The 13,300-nt window shown below is 43.3% G+C and overlaps 6 protein-coding genes and 2 pseudogenes across 6 annotated transcripts, besides 11 other annotated features; 4 read left to right on the top strand and 4 right to left on the bottom strand.

Moving 5' to 3' along the window:
- Nucleotides 1-5,496: a sequence feature (heterozygous, non-Esmeraldo-like haplotype).
- Nucleotides 141-184: a microsatellite.
- Nucleotides 319-350: a microsatellite.
- Nucleotides 430-882, bottom strand: Tc00.1047053510911.10 (profilin, putative; the record flags this gene model as incomplete). The annotated part of the gene is made up of 1 exon (XM_802410.1): nt 430-882. The coding sequence occupies one exon, from the start codon at nt 880-882 to the stop codon at nt 430-432; it is 453 nt and encodes a 150-aa protein (XP_807503.1).
- Nucleotides 1,257-1,282: a microsatellite.
- On the bottom strand, nt 1,425-2,558 carry Tc00.1047053510911.14 (hypothetical protein, conserved; the record flags this gene model as incomplete). Its single annotated transcript, XM_802415.1, has 1 exon — nt 1,425-2,558. The coding sequence occupies one exon, from the start codon at nt 2,556-2,558 to the stop codon at nt 1,425-1,427; it is 1,134 nt and encodes a 377-aa protein (XP_807508.1).
- Nucleotides 2,574-2,665: a sequence feature (A-rich).
- Nucleotides 2,673-2,748: a microsatellite.
- Nucleotides 2,811-3,578, bottom strand: Tc00.1047053510911.20 (hypothetical protein, conserved; the record flags this gene model as incomplete). Its single annotated transcript, XM_802411.1, has 1 exon — nt 2,811-3,578. One exon carries the CDS (start codon nt 3,576-3,578, stop codon nt 2,811-2,813), a length of 768 nt encoding a protein of 255 aa, XP_807504.1.
- Nucleotides 3,599-3,758: a sequence feature (A-rich).
- Nucleotides 3,787-3,826: a microsatellite.
- On the bottom strand, nt 3,851-4,456 carry Tc00.1047053510911.30 (ras-related rab-4, putative; the record flags this gene model as incomplete). Its single annotated transcript, XM_802412.1, has 1 exon — nt 3,851-4,456. One exon carries the CDS (start codon nt 4,454-4,456, stop codon nt 3,851-3,853), a length of 606 nt encoding a protein of 201 aa, XP_807505.1.
- Nucleotides 5,261-5,692: a mobile genetic element.
- Nucleotides 5,497-13,300: a sequence feature (areas not merged during assembly with more than two copies in the genome that could not be assigned to a particular haplotype).
- Nucleotides 6,203-6,595, top strand: Tc00.1047053510911.40 (hypothetical protein, conserved; the record flags this gene model as incomplete). Its single annotated transcript, XM_802413.1, has 1 exon — nt 6,203-6,595. The coding sequence occupies one exon, from the start codon at nt 6,203-6,205 to the stop codon at nt 6,593-6,595; it is 393 nt and encodes a 130-aa protein (XP_807506.1).
- Tc00.1047053510911.45 lies at nt 6,854-7,741 on the top strand (annotated as a pseudogene).
- Nucleotides 7,867-7,929: a microsatellite.
- Tc00.1047053510911.50 (glycine dehydrogenase) lies at nt 8,037-10,946 on the top strand (the record flags this gene model as incomplete). Its single annotated transcript, XM_802414.1, has 1 exon — nt 8,037-10,946. One exon carries the CDS (start codon nt 8,037-8,039, stop codon nt 10,944-10,946), a length of 2,910 nt encoding a protein of 969 aa, XP_807507.1.
- On the top strand, nt 12,884-13,300 carry Tc00.1047053510911.58 (annotated as a pseudogene).

A 13,300-nucleotide genomic window follows, 5' to 3' on the forward strand; every position in this document is an offset into this window, starting at 1 on the left:
GAGGGTGGTACGCACCTGGCACAGACCAGCTGATTACATCCCATACAAAATCTCGAGCATCCGACGCACACAATACTTCCACATGGACAGCGCAAATTTCCGCCACAAAAGTGCATAAATATCTAAAAAGGCGTTGGAGCAAAAAAAAAAAAAAAAAAAAAAAAAAAAAAAAAAAAAAAAAAAATCCGTAGTACACGACGCGAAGTAATTACAATTTTTTATCATCCAACAAAAAAAATCGCAATAACAGTACAAACGTGTCAATAAGCTAAAGAAAGACAAAAATGCAAAAAAAAAAAAGGGAAAAAACAGGCACAAATATATATATATACATATATATATATATATATTGATGTAAGTCTTACAACAACGACAAAATATGGTTTCCGCTAATAAGAAGTAAAAATATAATCCTTAAATTAAGAAATTTTAGTAATCCAAACTGATAAGATACTCAGCGATCCGTTTCACGGTGGAGTTGCAATCGGCAGGATTGACTGCAATTTCTGCTCCCTCCTTCTTTTCAAGATCCTGTTGAAGAGATGAAGAAGTTCCGGGATTCCCGTAAACTGCAATAATAGCCGTCTGTTTTGATGTATAGATGCATCCACCCGCCGCACCTTTTTTGAAAAAGATGTATTTCATTTCGCCTTCTTCACCAGACTGAAGACCAAAAAACTTCACACCATAAATAGTCACGCCGGAGGACTGCACGAGTGAAAAATTTCCCAGGCACTTCAATATATGGGCAACCTCATCAGGCTGTGGGATATAGGTTCCTCCATAACCCCAGTAACTCCCGTCGGAAAGACCAACAATCGCCGCACTGTGCATGTGTCCACTGCCGATAAGGCTGTCATCGATATACGCCTGCCACGACATTTAAAAGTTCGAATTTCCTTTTTTAATATCCAATATTTCCTTTAAAAAAAAGAAATTAGCAAAACAAAGAGCTTTTTCTTCTTTTTTTTTTTAGGATGCATATGGATAAATTTATATATTTTACATATATCAGAAACATGTGCAATATGCATGCAAATATATTTGCAGCTGCTCAATTTTCCCCAAAAACTCAGATAATCATTTCAAATTAGCGGCAAATACTTGAGTCACCCAGATGAATAATAATAATAATAATTCCTAAAGAAAGTTCTTTTTTTCCCTTTATGCGTAAAGGCGTTTTTTTTTTTTTTTTTCTTGGAGGGGGGTTTAGCAAGAATATATATGAAAAAGCTAACTAAAACCGTTCCACCCCAATATATATATATATATATATATATATCGTATTTCATTCAACGCCACGCATACGCTCACATGCATTACGGACGCACAAAACACCAAGAAAGTAAAACAACTAACAAAAACATATAAACAAACAAACAACAACAAAAAAAAAACGTTTCGGAGGTTTGAGTGGGGAAACGCTAGCATCTTTTTGAGTGTAAATACTGCACAATTATAAAACTTAGGGAAAGAACGAAAGAAATACAGCCCATAAGAAGAAATAATATACCCAAAACGTAATTTTTCCCACCGATCCAAGAACGTGTCACTAGACTCACATATTTCTCACCAGAAAAGGAAAAAACATCAAAGTTTTCCACGATATCAATCAAGTAATTACCAGGTACCAAATCTGTCGTGATGATACGGTATTTTTTTGTAAAATCCTTCATATATGATAAAGAAGACCATACAATATAATCTTCATCAACATTTGAGGGAATTGGGTGTCCAGGTTCTTCATAATAATATCCTTCTTTCTGGTAAGGGTCATTTGCAGCAGGATCGCCTCCAAACCTCCATACCGCGCTATCTTTCTTCCCATCTGTTAGAGGGTGAAACAACCTCACATCACTAGACAATGCAATTCCTTTTTTTATACACAAGTTTTTTTCATTCAAACTGTTGCCTGCTGCGTCAAATGCCCCTCCATCACAAATCAACTTGGCATTTTCAAAAACTTGAGAGTTAATATTGCTTTTAGATGCATCAGATAATCGATATAAACTAAATGAATCATTGAAGAGACTCCAAGCAATTGCGCCGCATGGAAAATAAATACCAAGAATCCTCCGGTTATGATATTCTCCAGGGAAACGAAAAGGTTCACATGCTGCTGAAACAGGGTAAGCGTTTCCTTCTCGCTGGGCCAAATTTCGTGAAAATGCATAACGTCGATAATTCTGATAAAACCCAACTAAAGCATATTGCAAGTAAATAGGGGACGCCAGACTTTTCAAAAGAGTAAAGTTTCTACTAACATGAGCTCCAGTAGAAAAATTGGAATTATTGAACCTAAACTTATGCGGATACTTACCATCGGGACCAACTCGGTATTGATAGTTATTTGTCTCATCGTATCTTATACTTAACTCAAAAACAGAATCACTTGCCTTAATGACAACAACACCAATGGGTATAAATATCACGGCCAACAAAATGAGCGTAAGAAATACAGGACAAGTCGAATGCCGAGTATATTTTCCCAAATAAAAGCGTTCAAAACGCTTGCTCGTTTCCGGTTTAATTACCGACTGCTCCGTAGAATCTGACATCTAATTCATTCAACTAAAAAAAAAGAGGAAAAAGAAAAAAAATCCATAAATAATGGAAAATATAAAGAGTCCAACAAAAGAAAATAATAAAGAAATAACGAAAACAACGATTACAAAAAAGTAAAAAAAAAATAATAAATAAATAAAAAAATAAAATATATATATATATATAAAGCAATAATAAATAAATTATTATTATTGCCTTCGTCTTGAAAAAGAAATTCTTTCTTCAAGGCATGTTTGTTTTGAAAATTAAATCTTCTTTTTTGAATAGACTACATTATCACCTTCTTGAACTCGACAGACAAGACCACTGGAAAAAAATACAGGTGCCTTGTAGCTCGGAATAGTGTCCTCTTTTAATGAATAAGAACGATTTTTCACTATACAATTATCATGAATACTTCTCAAAAAATGAATATAGTCTTCAACTTCTCTGGTCTTAGTCCAATTATCCGCCAGCTCAAGTATGGAAACGGCAAAAGAACCAAACTCTACTCCAACGCTGCCTCTTTTATCATAAGTAAAGTCTTCCGCAATAGCTGCAGAAGTAGAAGTTACAACACTAACATTATCAATTCTAAGAATATACGAATAAAGCCTAAAGTGAAAGGCCTTGTAACTGTCCTCCAAAATAGCGCCATTAGATATGCCGCCCAAATCCGCCCACAAGGCTTCTATACACAGTCTTATTTCTCGATGCAAAGAAATCTTTCGGCGAAACGAATCAATCTCTTCTGCAGTTAATTTGGTGTCAAACATCGTCGCTACACGTACCCATTTTCTTTCCTCGTCACGAGACTGTAATAAAGCACCTAACAGCTCCTCAAGGCGATTTTTTTTGCGATAGGCATCAGAATCCACCAAGTCAACAACCACAGAAGTATATGGATGACGCAGACTCACAAGCACACGATGAGAAAAGCTAAACAAACGTGGACTAGAAATAAAGATTCGTTCGGCCAGATTTTCCACCGTCCACTGGGACTTACTTTTGAAAGGACTATAAGATGCCCTCATAATTTCCGCCTTCAGTTCGGAAAAATAAAAACAAATTTATAAAAGAAAAAACAATGCTATAAAAATTATCAATATATATATATATCAAAAATCAAAAAAAAAAAAAAAAAAAGTTGTAAACCGTAAAAAAAAAAGGAAAGGGAAAAAAAAATCGGCAAAAAATAAATCAAATAATAAAAACTCCTAGGCCAATATAAAATATGAAAGCAATAACAATAAGAATCATGGCAATAATAATAATAATAATATTCTTTCCTTTACTTTTTTTTTGATCAGCAAGCACATGAATAACCCGTCCTACTTTCTTGTTTCGCTGCAACCTCCATCGCCCTATCTCCCCCAATGTTGACTTCTTCCGCAGTCATACTCAACCCAGTCTTAGCGACTTTCAAAAAGGCTTCACTCACAAACTCCCCCGAAGCAGCGGAAGTTTCAAAATGAAGAAGACCGTTTTCAAGAGAATACAATGACGCCTCGTTGTGCTGCACAGTTCGACCGTCAGAAAGATCACTTTTATTCCCTATTAGCATGACGACAACATCCTTTCCTGCAAGTTGCCGGACATCATTTAACCATTGTGGCACACTTTCGTATGTTGAACGTTGAGTAATATCATAAACAATTAGACATCCTACCGCACCCCTATAGTAACTTCTCGTAACAGATTTGTATCTTTCTTGTCCTGCAGTATCCCATATTTGTAATTTCACCTTGCGACCTGCAAGCTGAACAATTTTAGAGCCAAACTCAACACCAATTGTCTGTGCCTGTTGTTCTGAAAAAGTATCTTCTACAAATCTATGAAGGAGAGAAGACTTTCCAGTGCCGCTATCACCCACAAGAATGAGTTTGATTAATTGCTGATATTTCTCGGCCATTTCTGCCTACAAGAATAAAAAGAAAACAAATCAATAAAATGACAATCAAAAATAATTTTAAAAAACAGCAACAAGAAAAGAAGCGCACACACCAAACAGTCAAGGAAAAAAAAACGCACACACACAACCACCTGTTAAGACCCAAGTCCCAAACACACTTCCTAACGGCAACGTCAGCAAGACCCCGCCACCGCCTAGTTATTGAAGCATCTCGTTCCATACGCCGCCGCTTGGGCCGCCATCCGACACGCAATTTTACCGCCTTGCTTTTTGCGCGGGCTACCGCCACGGTAGCGGGTCATTCCCCAGTTATTGCGGAAGAATGTTTGCATTCCTTTAAACCCGTTTTCGCCCTTTTTTACAGCGTTTTTTGTCGCATTGCTCCCGCATCGCCTTGCTCTTTCGTCGGTGGCTTTCGAGCGGAAAGGCGGCGGCCAGGTGTAGCAGAGTCGCGCTCCCGAGTTTTTTTTTTTGTTTATTTGATCGATTTATTTAATAAATGCACATTTTCTCAACCCGTGCGTACGAGCGCGTGGAGTGATAGAAGGGAATGTCGTGTTTTTATGGTGTAAGACGGGTCGCTGATCGGGCACGCTCTAGCGAATGCCGCCGTGATTTCTGGCCTTTTTTTTGTTGTTGTTGGCGCCGCTTGTTTGGAAAAGCGGCGCGAGGCGAGGTTGTTGCTGCCAGCGCCTGGTGCAACGCCTTTTGCGCTGTCTGGCGGAAGGCGTTCGCTGGAAGAATAGATTCGCCTTCGCCAGGCAACGTGCGTAAAATGTGGTGTGAGGAACCTTACTTTTTTTTAGGAGCCTGTGAAAAGAATGATCGCGGGAGGGCTGGCTAACTTAATTAATGTATGTATATCCTGATAAATGAATGCATTCTTTATGATACTTTCTACCGTATGAATCTTTTGGGAAGAACGCGACTTTGTAGGGGCAGGGAGCCGATAGAGGCCAGATAATATTTAATTTTCATTTCGCCATCCCACCCTAACCCCCTTTTGATTCCCACCACGCGGCGGGGTCTTGTGGTTGGAGGACCCCAAAGTCTGCCACTTCGTAAGTAATTATATTCAAATCCCAACTGAGGACAAAGGACCATGCTAGTAGTCCACAGAATTCTATATATTGAATGAAAAGAAAACATTGAAGCAATTAACTAACGAATCTTTTTTCCTAACTTGTTTGGTTTCCATAGATTTTCAGGATCCGGCCAGCTGCCCGGAAGATTATTCTCTTATTTTTTTACGTTTGAAGAAAATGGACGTTTTCGCTTTTCTGAAGGAGTTTAAGAGGGCGAGGAAGGAATCTGGCGGCAGCGTTCCTTTTGGTGGCGAGGAGAGCGCGGGTGCCGCAGGTGTAACAAACGCATTTTCACAAAACGCAGCAACAACTGGACGTATTTTATCTCCGGATGACTCGGGGGAAAGTGAGCAGAGCATCAGCGATCGTGAAGCCGAAGATGCGCCGCCTTCATATCTCTGAGAAGCAAGAGGCAACGGTATGATGCATTTTGGCGGCGCACGCAAGAGGGAGGTTTGGGCCGTACACGCGAGTCTTTTACGGAGATAAAAACGTACCGGACGAATCGGTGTCCAAAGACGGACAGCAGCATCCCCAATGCGACAGTTCGGAGGGCAACTCACTCCATTCCTTTGCGAGTAGCAGCCAAGAGGGGTGGCGCGTCAACCGTTAATAAACTACGTGATGAGCTCTTGCGGAAAAGAACTCTCTCAGTCAATCAATGGTGGTGAGGGAGCATACAGGCGGTTGTTGTGCGGATGATTCTCGGGAGTGTGCATTGAGCACAGGCGCTGAGGAATTTCTTGTCTGTGTAGATGATCTTATTGCCCCTGAGAACACGGCTATGGGTCAGTCTCCCTTTTTGGTTGAGGATCGTGCGGCACAACTGCAGGCCAGAAATGAGGGTGATGTGGCCACAGCCACACCGAAATATTCCACGGAAGAGCAGCAGTCTTCTTCTCTTCCTCCTCCTCCCCCTGTTGAGGTGGAAGTGCGCCATGAGAAACCGAGGACTGAAAGAGTGAGTTTGTTCGCTCGAGCAAAGATGTACTCTGGTGCGACTGCCCCTGTTGGGAATAGAGAGTCAGAGGTCTTAAATACGAGAAAGTTTTGAAATAATTAGATTCTGACGAGGAGAAAACAATAACTACCACCACAACAACAAATGGATTCTTTTGAGATAAATTGGAGTTCTTTCAGTTTCTATGCATGTGCTCATTAGGGAGGGGCATTGAGGATGATCTTTGGGTGCGGAGGGATTTTGGCATCACCGGAGTCAATTTTTTGTGTTCCATTTATATTTTCACGATGCCGTAGAATGGAAGAGAGGGGTGGAGAAGAGAAATAAAGAAGAGAGAGGTGGTCGCTTGACATGAATCGTTTTATTGTTGGATCCCCAATTGGTGAGGGCCGCTTTGGCGTCGTTCGTGCTGCAGTTGTTAAGGAATCTGGAGTGCCAGCCGCAATCAAATGCATCACAACTCCACGTCTCGATGAGGGTATTCCGCACCCCACAGCGAGGGAACTACTCGTTGCATTGCGGTTGGTGCACCCTTTTGTTATTCGGACATATGAGGTAGCTCCATGCGGCTGCTCCTTGGCGTTAGTGACGGAGCGTTGCAAGACTGACTTGGCAACAGTCCTCTCGGGGAGAACTGCCAGCAATCCTCTGCCCGCGTTAGAGGCAAAGACTTTATTTAAGATGCTTCTTTTGGCGTTAGCGTACATACACAGCGAAGGTGTTCTTCATCGAGATGTGAAACCTTCAAATTGTTTCTTGACTGCGGAGGGGGAACTACGCCTCGGCGACTTTGGACTTAGTCGTGTATGGGATACGGAAGCATCCATGACTCACGAAGTCGTTTCGAGGTGGTACCGGGCTCCCGAGTTACTTCTGGGCCAGCGACACTACGGACCCGAAATTGATGTGTGGTCATCAGGGTGCGTATTTGCGGAACTTCTACGGGGGTACGGTGGTGCTTTTTTTTGCAGGCGATGGAGATATTAGGCAGTTGCCACGAATATTTGATGTATTAGGGACACCGACGCCCACATCGTGGCCATCGGCGGTGCTGCTTCCCGATTGGGGAAAGGTGTACTTTGAGCCGAAGCGTACTCTTCCTCTCCGTGAATTTTTCCCGGATGCCTCTGAATGTGCATTGGATTTGTTGCGAAGATTACTTTGCCTGGATCCTCGGAAGCGTTTGACTGCGGCTGGCGCCCTTCGTCACGCCTACTTTAGTGAATACCCGACGTGAAGGTCCATGGATAAAGGGACGCGGGGGCTATGTGTGGTGTGCGGGGATGAAAATTGGAATTGCTCGTATAAATGCGTGCCTATTTTCCTTGACAATTCTTTTTGGTTGTTTTTGCCATTTTAATGGGTTATTATTATTATTTTGATTACTGTTTAAATTTATTTTTATTTTTTAATTATATTTTGTATTTGTTCTTGTGGATTTTAAACTGTGAAGCCCAATTTTTATCCAAAGTAAAAGAGAACTAACGCGTGTGCGAGAGAGAAGGAGGGTGGCGAGCACATATCTAACATAATAATGTATCGTTGCTTTCATCATTTCTCCACGTTGCCACTGGCGTTTGTACGACGGACTGCTACAAACAGTTACGTCAATCGCCATATTGGACCATCAGCGGCAGAATCAATTTCTATGCTTCGAATAATTGGCAAAGAAAGTCTGTCGGACCTCATGACTGCTGTGATCCCAGAGAATATTTTGCGAAGTCCCTTAAAAGAGTTTCCGGCGATGAGCGAGCAGGATGCCCTTTCGCTTCTCCATTCACTGGGTTCACGGAATAAGGTGTTAAAGAGCATGATTGGGCAAGGATACTATGAATCGATCACACCACCTGTAATACTTCGTAACGTTATAGAGAATCCTGCATGGTACACCCCATACACTCCTTACCAGGCTGAAATATCTCAAGGCCGTCTAGAGTCCCTGTTGAATTTTCAGTCCATGATTATAGACTTGACAGCTATGAATTTGGCAAATGCATCTCTTCTGGATCAAGCTACTGCATGTGCTGAGGCAATGTACCTTGCCTTTCATCATGGTCGAAAGGAGCGCATGACCTTTTTTGTATCGAGGGATGTCTTCCCATCTTGCGTAGAGATGGCAAAAACAAGGGCTGAGCCCCTTAAAATAAAGGTCTTTGTTGGTGATCCAAATTTGATTGATTGGAGCGATTCCTCACTTTGTGGAATTTTGGTACAAACTCCAGATGCCATGGGGATGCTTCATGATTTTACGACACTGTTTGAGAAGGCAAAACAACATGGTGTCGTCAGTTGTTGCGGGACAGATTTGATGGCTTCTGTTCTTCTCAAACCTCCGGGAGAAATGGGAGCCGATGTTGTTTTGGGATCTGCCCAACGCTTTGGTGCCCCACTAGGGTTTGGAGGGCCTCACGCCGCATTTTTTGCTGTCAAGGAGGAATTTAAGCGATTGATTCCGGGTCGCGTCATTGGTATAAGTAAAGACTCGACGGGTTGTCCGGCCATACGCATGGCGCTTCAGACGCGGGAGCAACATATTAAGAAGGAACGCGCCACATCCAATATTTGTACTTCACAAGCTCTCCTAGCAAATGTTGCGGCATTTTATGCCATTTATCACGGCTCTGAGGGCTTGAAGGAAATTGCGAGCGAAATGCACAATAAAGCCAAAATACTTTCTGTTGGTTTAGAGTCTGTAGGGCATACAGTGGTCAATGGTACATTTTTTGATACCATCACCGTAAATTTAAAAGGTATAACGCCTGAAGACTACGTGACATGCTGCGTGGAAAAGGGCATTAATATTTTTGTTGATTATAGTCATGGCACCGTCTCCATATCGGTGGATGAGGCCACTACCGAGGGCCATGTAGTGTCTCTCTTGGAGGCAGCAGGGCTAAAACTTCCTGTGATAGGTGTCCTTTCAAAACTCGCAGAACAAAAGAGAGCAATGCCTTTGCAAATGCTGCGAAAATCTGTCTTTCTTGGGCATTCAATCTTTCAAAAGTACAAAAGTGAGAGTGAGCTTATGCGGTACATTCACCGTCTTCATAGAAAAGATTATGGTCTCACGCATGGTTGTGTGCCCTTGGGTTCTTGTACCATGAAACTTAATCCAGCTGCCGCCATGTTGTCCTTGTCGTGGCCAGAATTTACCAACATTCACCCTCTTGCACCGAAGGAGCAAACGCGAGGATATAGTGCGTTGTGTTTGGATCTGGAGCAGAAAATAAGGGATATTACCGCTTTGGATGCCGTGTCACTTCAGCCAAATAGTGGTGCTCAGGGTGAATATGCTGGTCTTCGCGTGATCCGCTCGTATCATAATTCAAAAAAGGAGAGCCATCGCAATATTTGCTTGATTCCAGAAAGTGCTCATGGCACAAATTTTGCTTCGGCTCTCTTAGCAGGGATGGTGATTGTAAAGATAAAGTGTTTGGCGGATGGAAGGATTGACATGAAGGATTTGGAAAATTCCTGCCAAAAGCATACAAAGAATCTCTCGTGCATTATGATAACGTATCCGAGTACGTATGGTTTGTTTGACAGGGAAATCTTGGCCATTACTTCGATGGTGCACTACCATGGAGGGCAATGTTATATTGATGGTGCAAACATGAATGCCATGGTGGGTTACACGGCACCTGGATGTATTGGGGGCGATGTGTGCCAGGTTAATCTCCACAAAACGTTTTCAATTCCTCATGGTGGTGGTGGGCCAGGCATGGGTCCTATTGCTGTTCGTCAGCACCTGGCGTCATTCTTGCCAGATTCTGTTTTTATTCAAAATGTTGGTGGTTCCCAGCCTTTTGGTCAAGTCTCTCAAGCAGCATACGGATCGGCGTCTATTCTTCCAGTTTCTTATTTATTAATGTTGATGCTTGGTTCACGGGGTCTCAAGACATGCACGGAGTATGCGATTTTAAATGCCAACTATTTAAAGAAGCGTCTTGACGGCCACTACCCAGTTCTCTTTCTGGGGGAAAACGATTTCTGCGCTCACGAGTTTATCATAGATTTAAGGCCATTTAAAAAAACAGCACAAATTGAGGCAGAAGATGTGGCGAAACGACTCATGGATTATGGCCTTCACTCACCTACCCTGGCATTTCCTGTTGCGGGAACACTCATGATTGAACCCACAGAGTCAGAGTCAAAGCGGGAGTTGGATCGGTTGGCCGATGCACTTATTTCCATTCGTACCGAAATTGCATCCATAGAGAAGGGTGAAGAGAGCACAACGAACAACGTTCTCAAGAATGCCCCGCACACGGCAAAGTGTGTCACATCAGATGATTGGGACAGGCCATACACCCGGAAAACTGCTGCATTCCCTTCGAGCCATTCATACACCGAAAAGTTTTGGCCTTCAGTTGGCCGCATCGATGGAACCTATGGGGACAGAAACTTGATGTGCAGTTGTGCATTGACTAATTTTTGTGAGTAAAACTGTTGCAAGGGGAGGCAGTATTTTTTATTTATTGCCAATTTTATATTTTTATTTGTTTCTGCATCCGTTTCTTGGGTGATGGAGTGTTTTGGGCCTATTTGTGTCTGGTGTGATAAAACTGAACAGGGGAGAGGGATATGATTGTGTGTGAATGCGTGTTTGTCTGTGTGGTCGCAGAATGATTTTATGGTCTTATTCTTTATCTTGTCAAGTACTCTTCTTTAGGATGTACAATAATTCCAACGTGAGGATGCCTTGCCCTTGCAATCGCCTGGATTTTTCCTGCTTATTATTCCCTTTGTTAACACTTTTGTTGATTTGTTAAGGTAAAGCTTTACTGCAACCATACAAATGCATGTTTGTGGGATCTTTTTTTTCGTCAGGCCAAATGTGAGGGGAACTCAGGCGTCTGCCTTTCCCTCACTGTCGTCAAGAGTATTCCGGACACTCATCACGCAAACGTCTCAGATGTAATTTTTTCCTCAGTTTTGAATAATGTCTTGCACTTCAACAACGTCCAGCTTTGAGATAAATGGGGTTACGATGAGAGGGAAATTGTCTACACTTTTTTTTTTTGGTTTATCTTTTAGTTTTTGTTTTCTCTTGTTGCTGTTAGAAAACATTGAACGAGAGGGGTTTTTGCTCTTTTATTTTAGTTGTCCTCTCAGCCTGACGGCCAGTTGTACACTGAAGTGCTCCTCGGCACCTCAGTTGTCACAGTCAATCGCATGCGCCAACTTTCCGTTGCTTTTTTACATTGACGCAATTATTTTTATTTATTTGTTAACTGAAGCCATTCTGTCCGGCGTGCCACTTTGATTGAATTGTGTGGGATTGTCCGCCAACGCCGTCAGAGAAAGCAGGCTAAAGAGTTTACGTATTTAAATGCCGTCTTGCGCGCAGGTGTTTTTCACATGTTCTGCTGTTGTACGCTCAAGCAGCGAGGAATCCGGAACTATGCGTGCGTGGAATTCTTCCTGCCGTTTGGACTGCGGGCAGCACCGAGGGGCTGTCAATTTAATCCGCAGAGTTGTTGCGTCGCTTTTCAGGGCTGGCAGGGAAATTCCATGCAGCCTGCTACTGCTGGTGTGTTCCTAAATGTTGTCACTCCATGCGAATAATGTGCTTCAGCGAGTGAGGGTGTTGATTGGGTTTGTGTGCACTCTGATTCTGTTTGCTGCTTTGTGCGGGCACGCAATACTTGCTTGGTGGTAAAATGTAGCGGGGCGATGCATGGTCGCGTCTTGCCCATTGTTCACTGCACGATGGTGCGGTGCGCATCGTGGTGCTGACTCTCCGATGTGACTGCGGTCCCCTTCGCGGCAGTGGCGGTGGGTGGAGGAGAGTGCTGGCCCGCGGCGTGACGGTGGGATCGTGTTTTCTTTTTATTCTTTTGTGAAGGTGCACACTTATTTTTGGTGTCGGTGATGGGGCAAACAGACAGACAACGTGAATAAAACAAAATAAAAAAAAGGCGGTAGTGTGGCGGTGTTGGGATTGGTTGCACGTTGCGTTGCTGCGGGGACGGTGGGCCTCGGCTGCTTCACCGACAGGCGTTGCAGTGCGGCTGCATGGCGCAGCGACCACCCTGCCGTGCGAGTGCCACGCCCAACGCCGTTGGGACTGCGGGACGAGACAGCCGCGACTGTCCTTTGGAGCCAGCGGCGCCTGCACGCCGCAGTTGGGCGGTGCGAGTGGGATGCTTCACTGCACGGGTGTTGTGATGGCACCTCGCCATGGCTCTTGTGATGGATCTGACGCTGCAGCTCGACATGTGGTGAGGAGTAAAGTTTGGCCGCAGTGGACCATGAGCAGCACCAACATGAGGCTGAATGATTTCCTTCGGAATTATTTTGACGGCAGGGGCGTTGAGGAATTCAATGAGAACGTCTATATGAAGGACTTTTTAGGTGGCCCCAATGAGTTCATCCAAGACGCAAATAAACACAGCCTACTCTTATGTACTGAGAGAAGAGAGGCGGAAGGCAGAAGAAAGGGAAAGGCGGGAACGACAAGAACTGGGGATTGACGTTTCCACTAGGATTAAATATGCGGTTTTTAAAGGAAGGGTTTGCGTGGACAAAATGAAGTTGAATGATTTTCTTACGATGGAATTGGACGGCAGGGGCGCTTTGGGCGCTAATTGGGATGTCTTGCTGGAGGAGTTTTGTAAAGGACCCCAAGAAGCATATTTGCGATGCGGGAGTATTGAAAGAAATGCAGGCATCCGATCGTTACAAGAGGATGGAGAGGGCTGTGAGGGATGAAATGGATATGGAAGAGGATGCAGACAAGCTTCACAAAAATGGTGTGGATAATCTACTGAGGCGGCTGGCAGCTTCTGCGGAGGT

This window comes from Trypanosoma cruzi, genomic scaffold (genome assembly GCF_000209065.1).
Source record: "Trypanosoma cruzi strain CL Brener 1047053516957 genomic scaffold, whole genome shotgun sequence".
Classification (NCBI taxonomy): Eukaryota; Euglenozoa; class Kinetoplastea; order Trypanosomatida; family Trypanosomatidae; genus Trypanosoma; species Trypanosoma cruzi.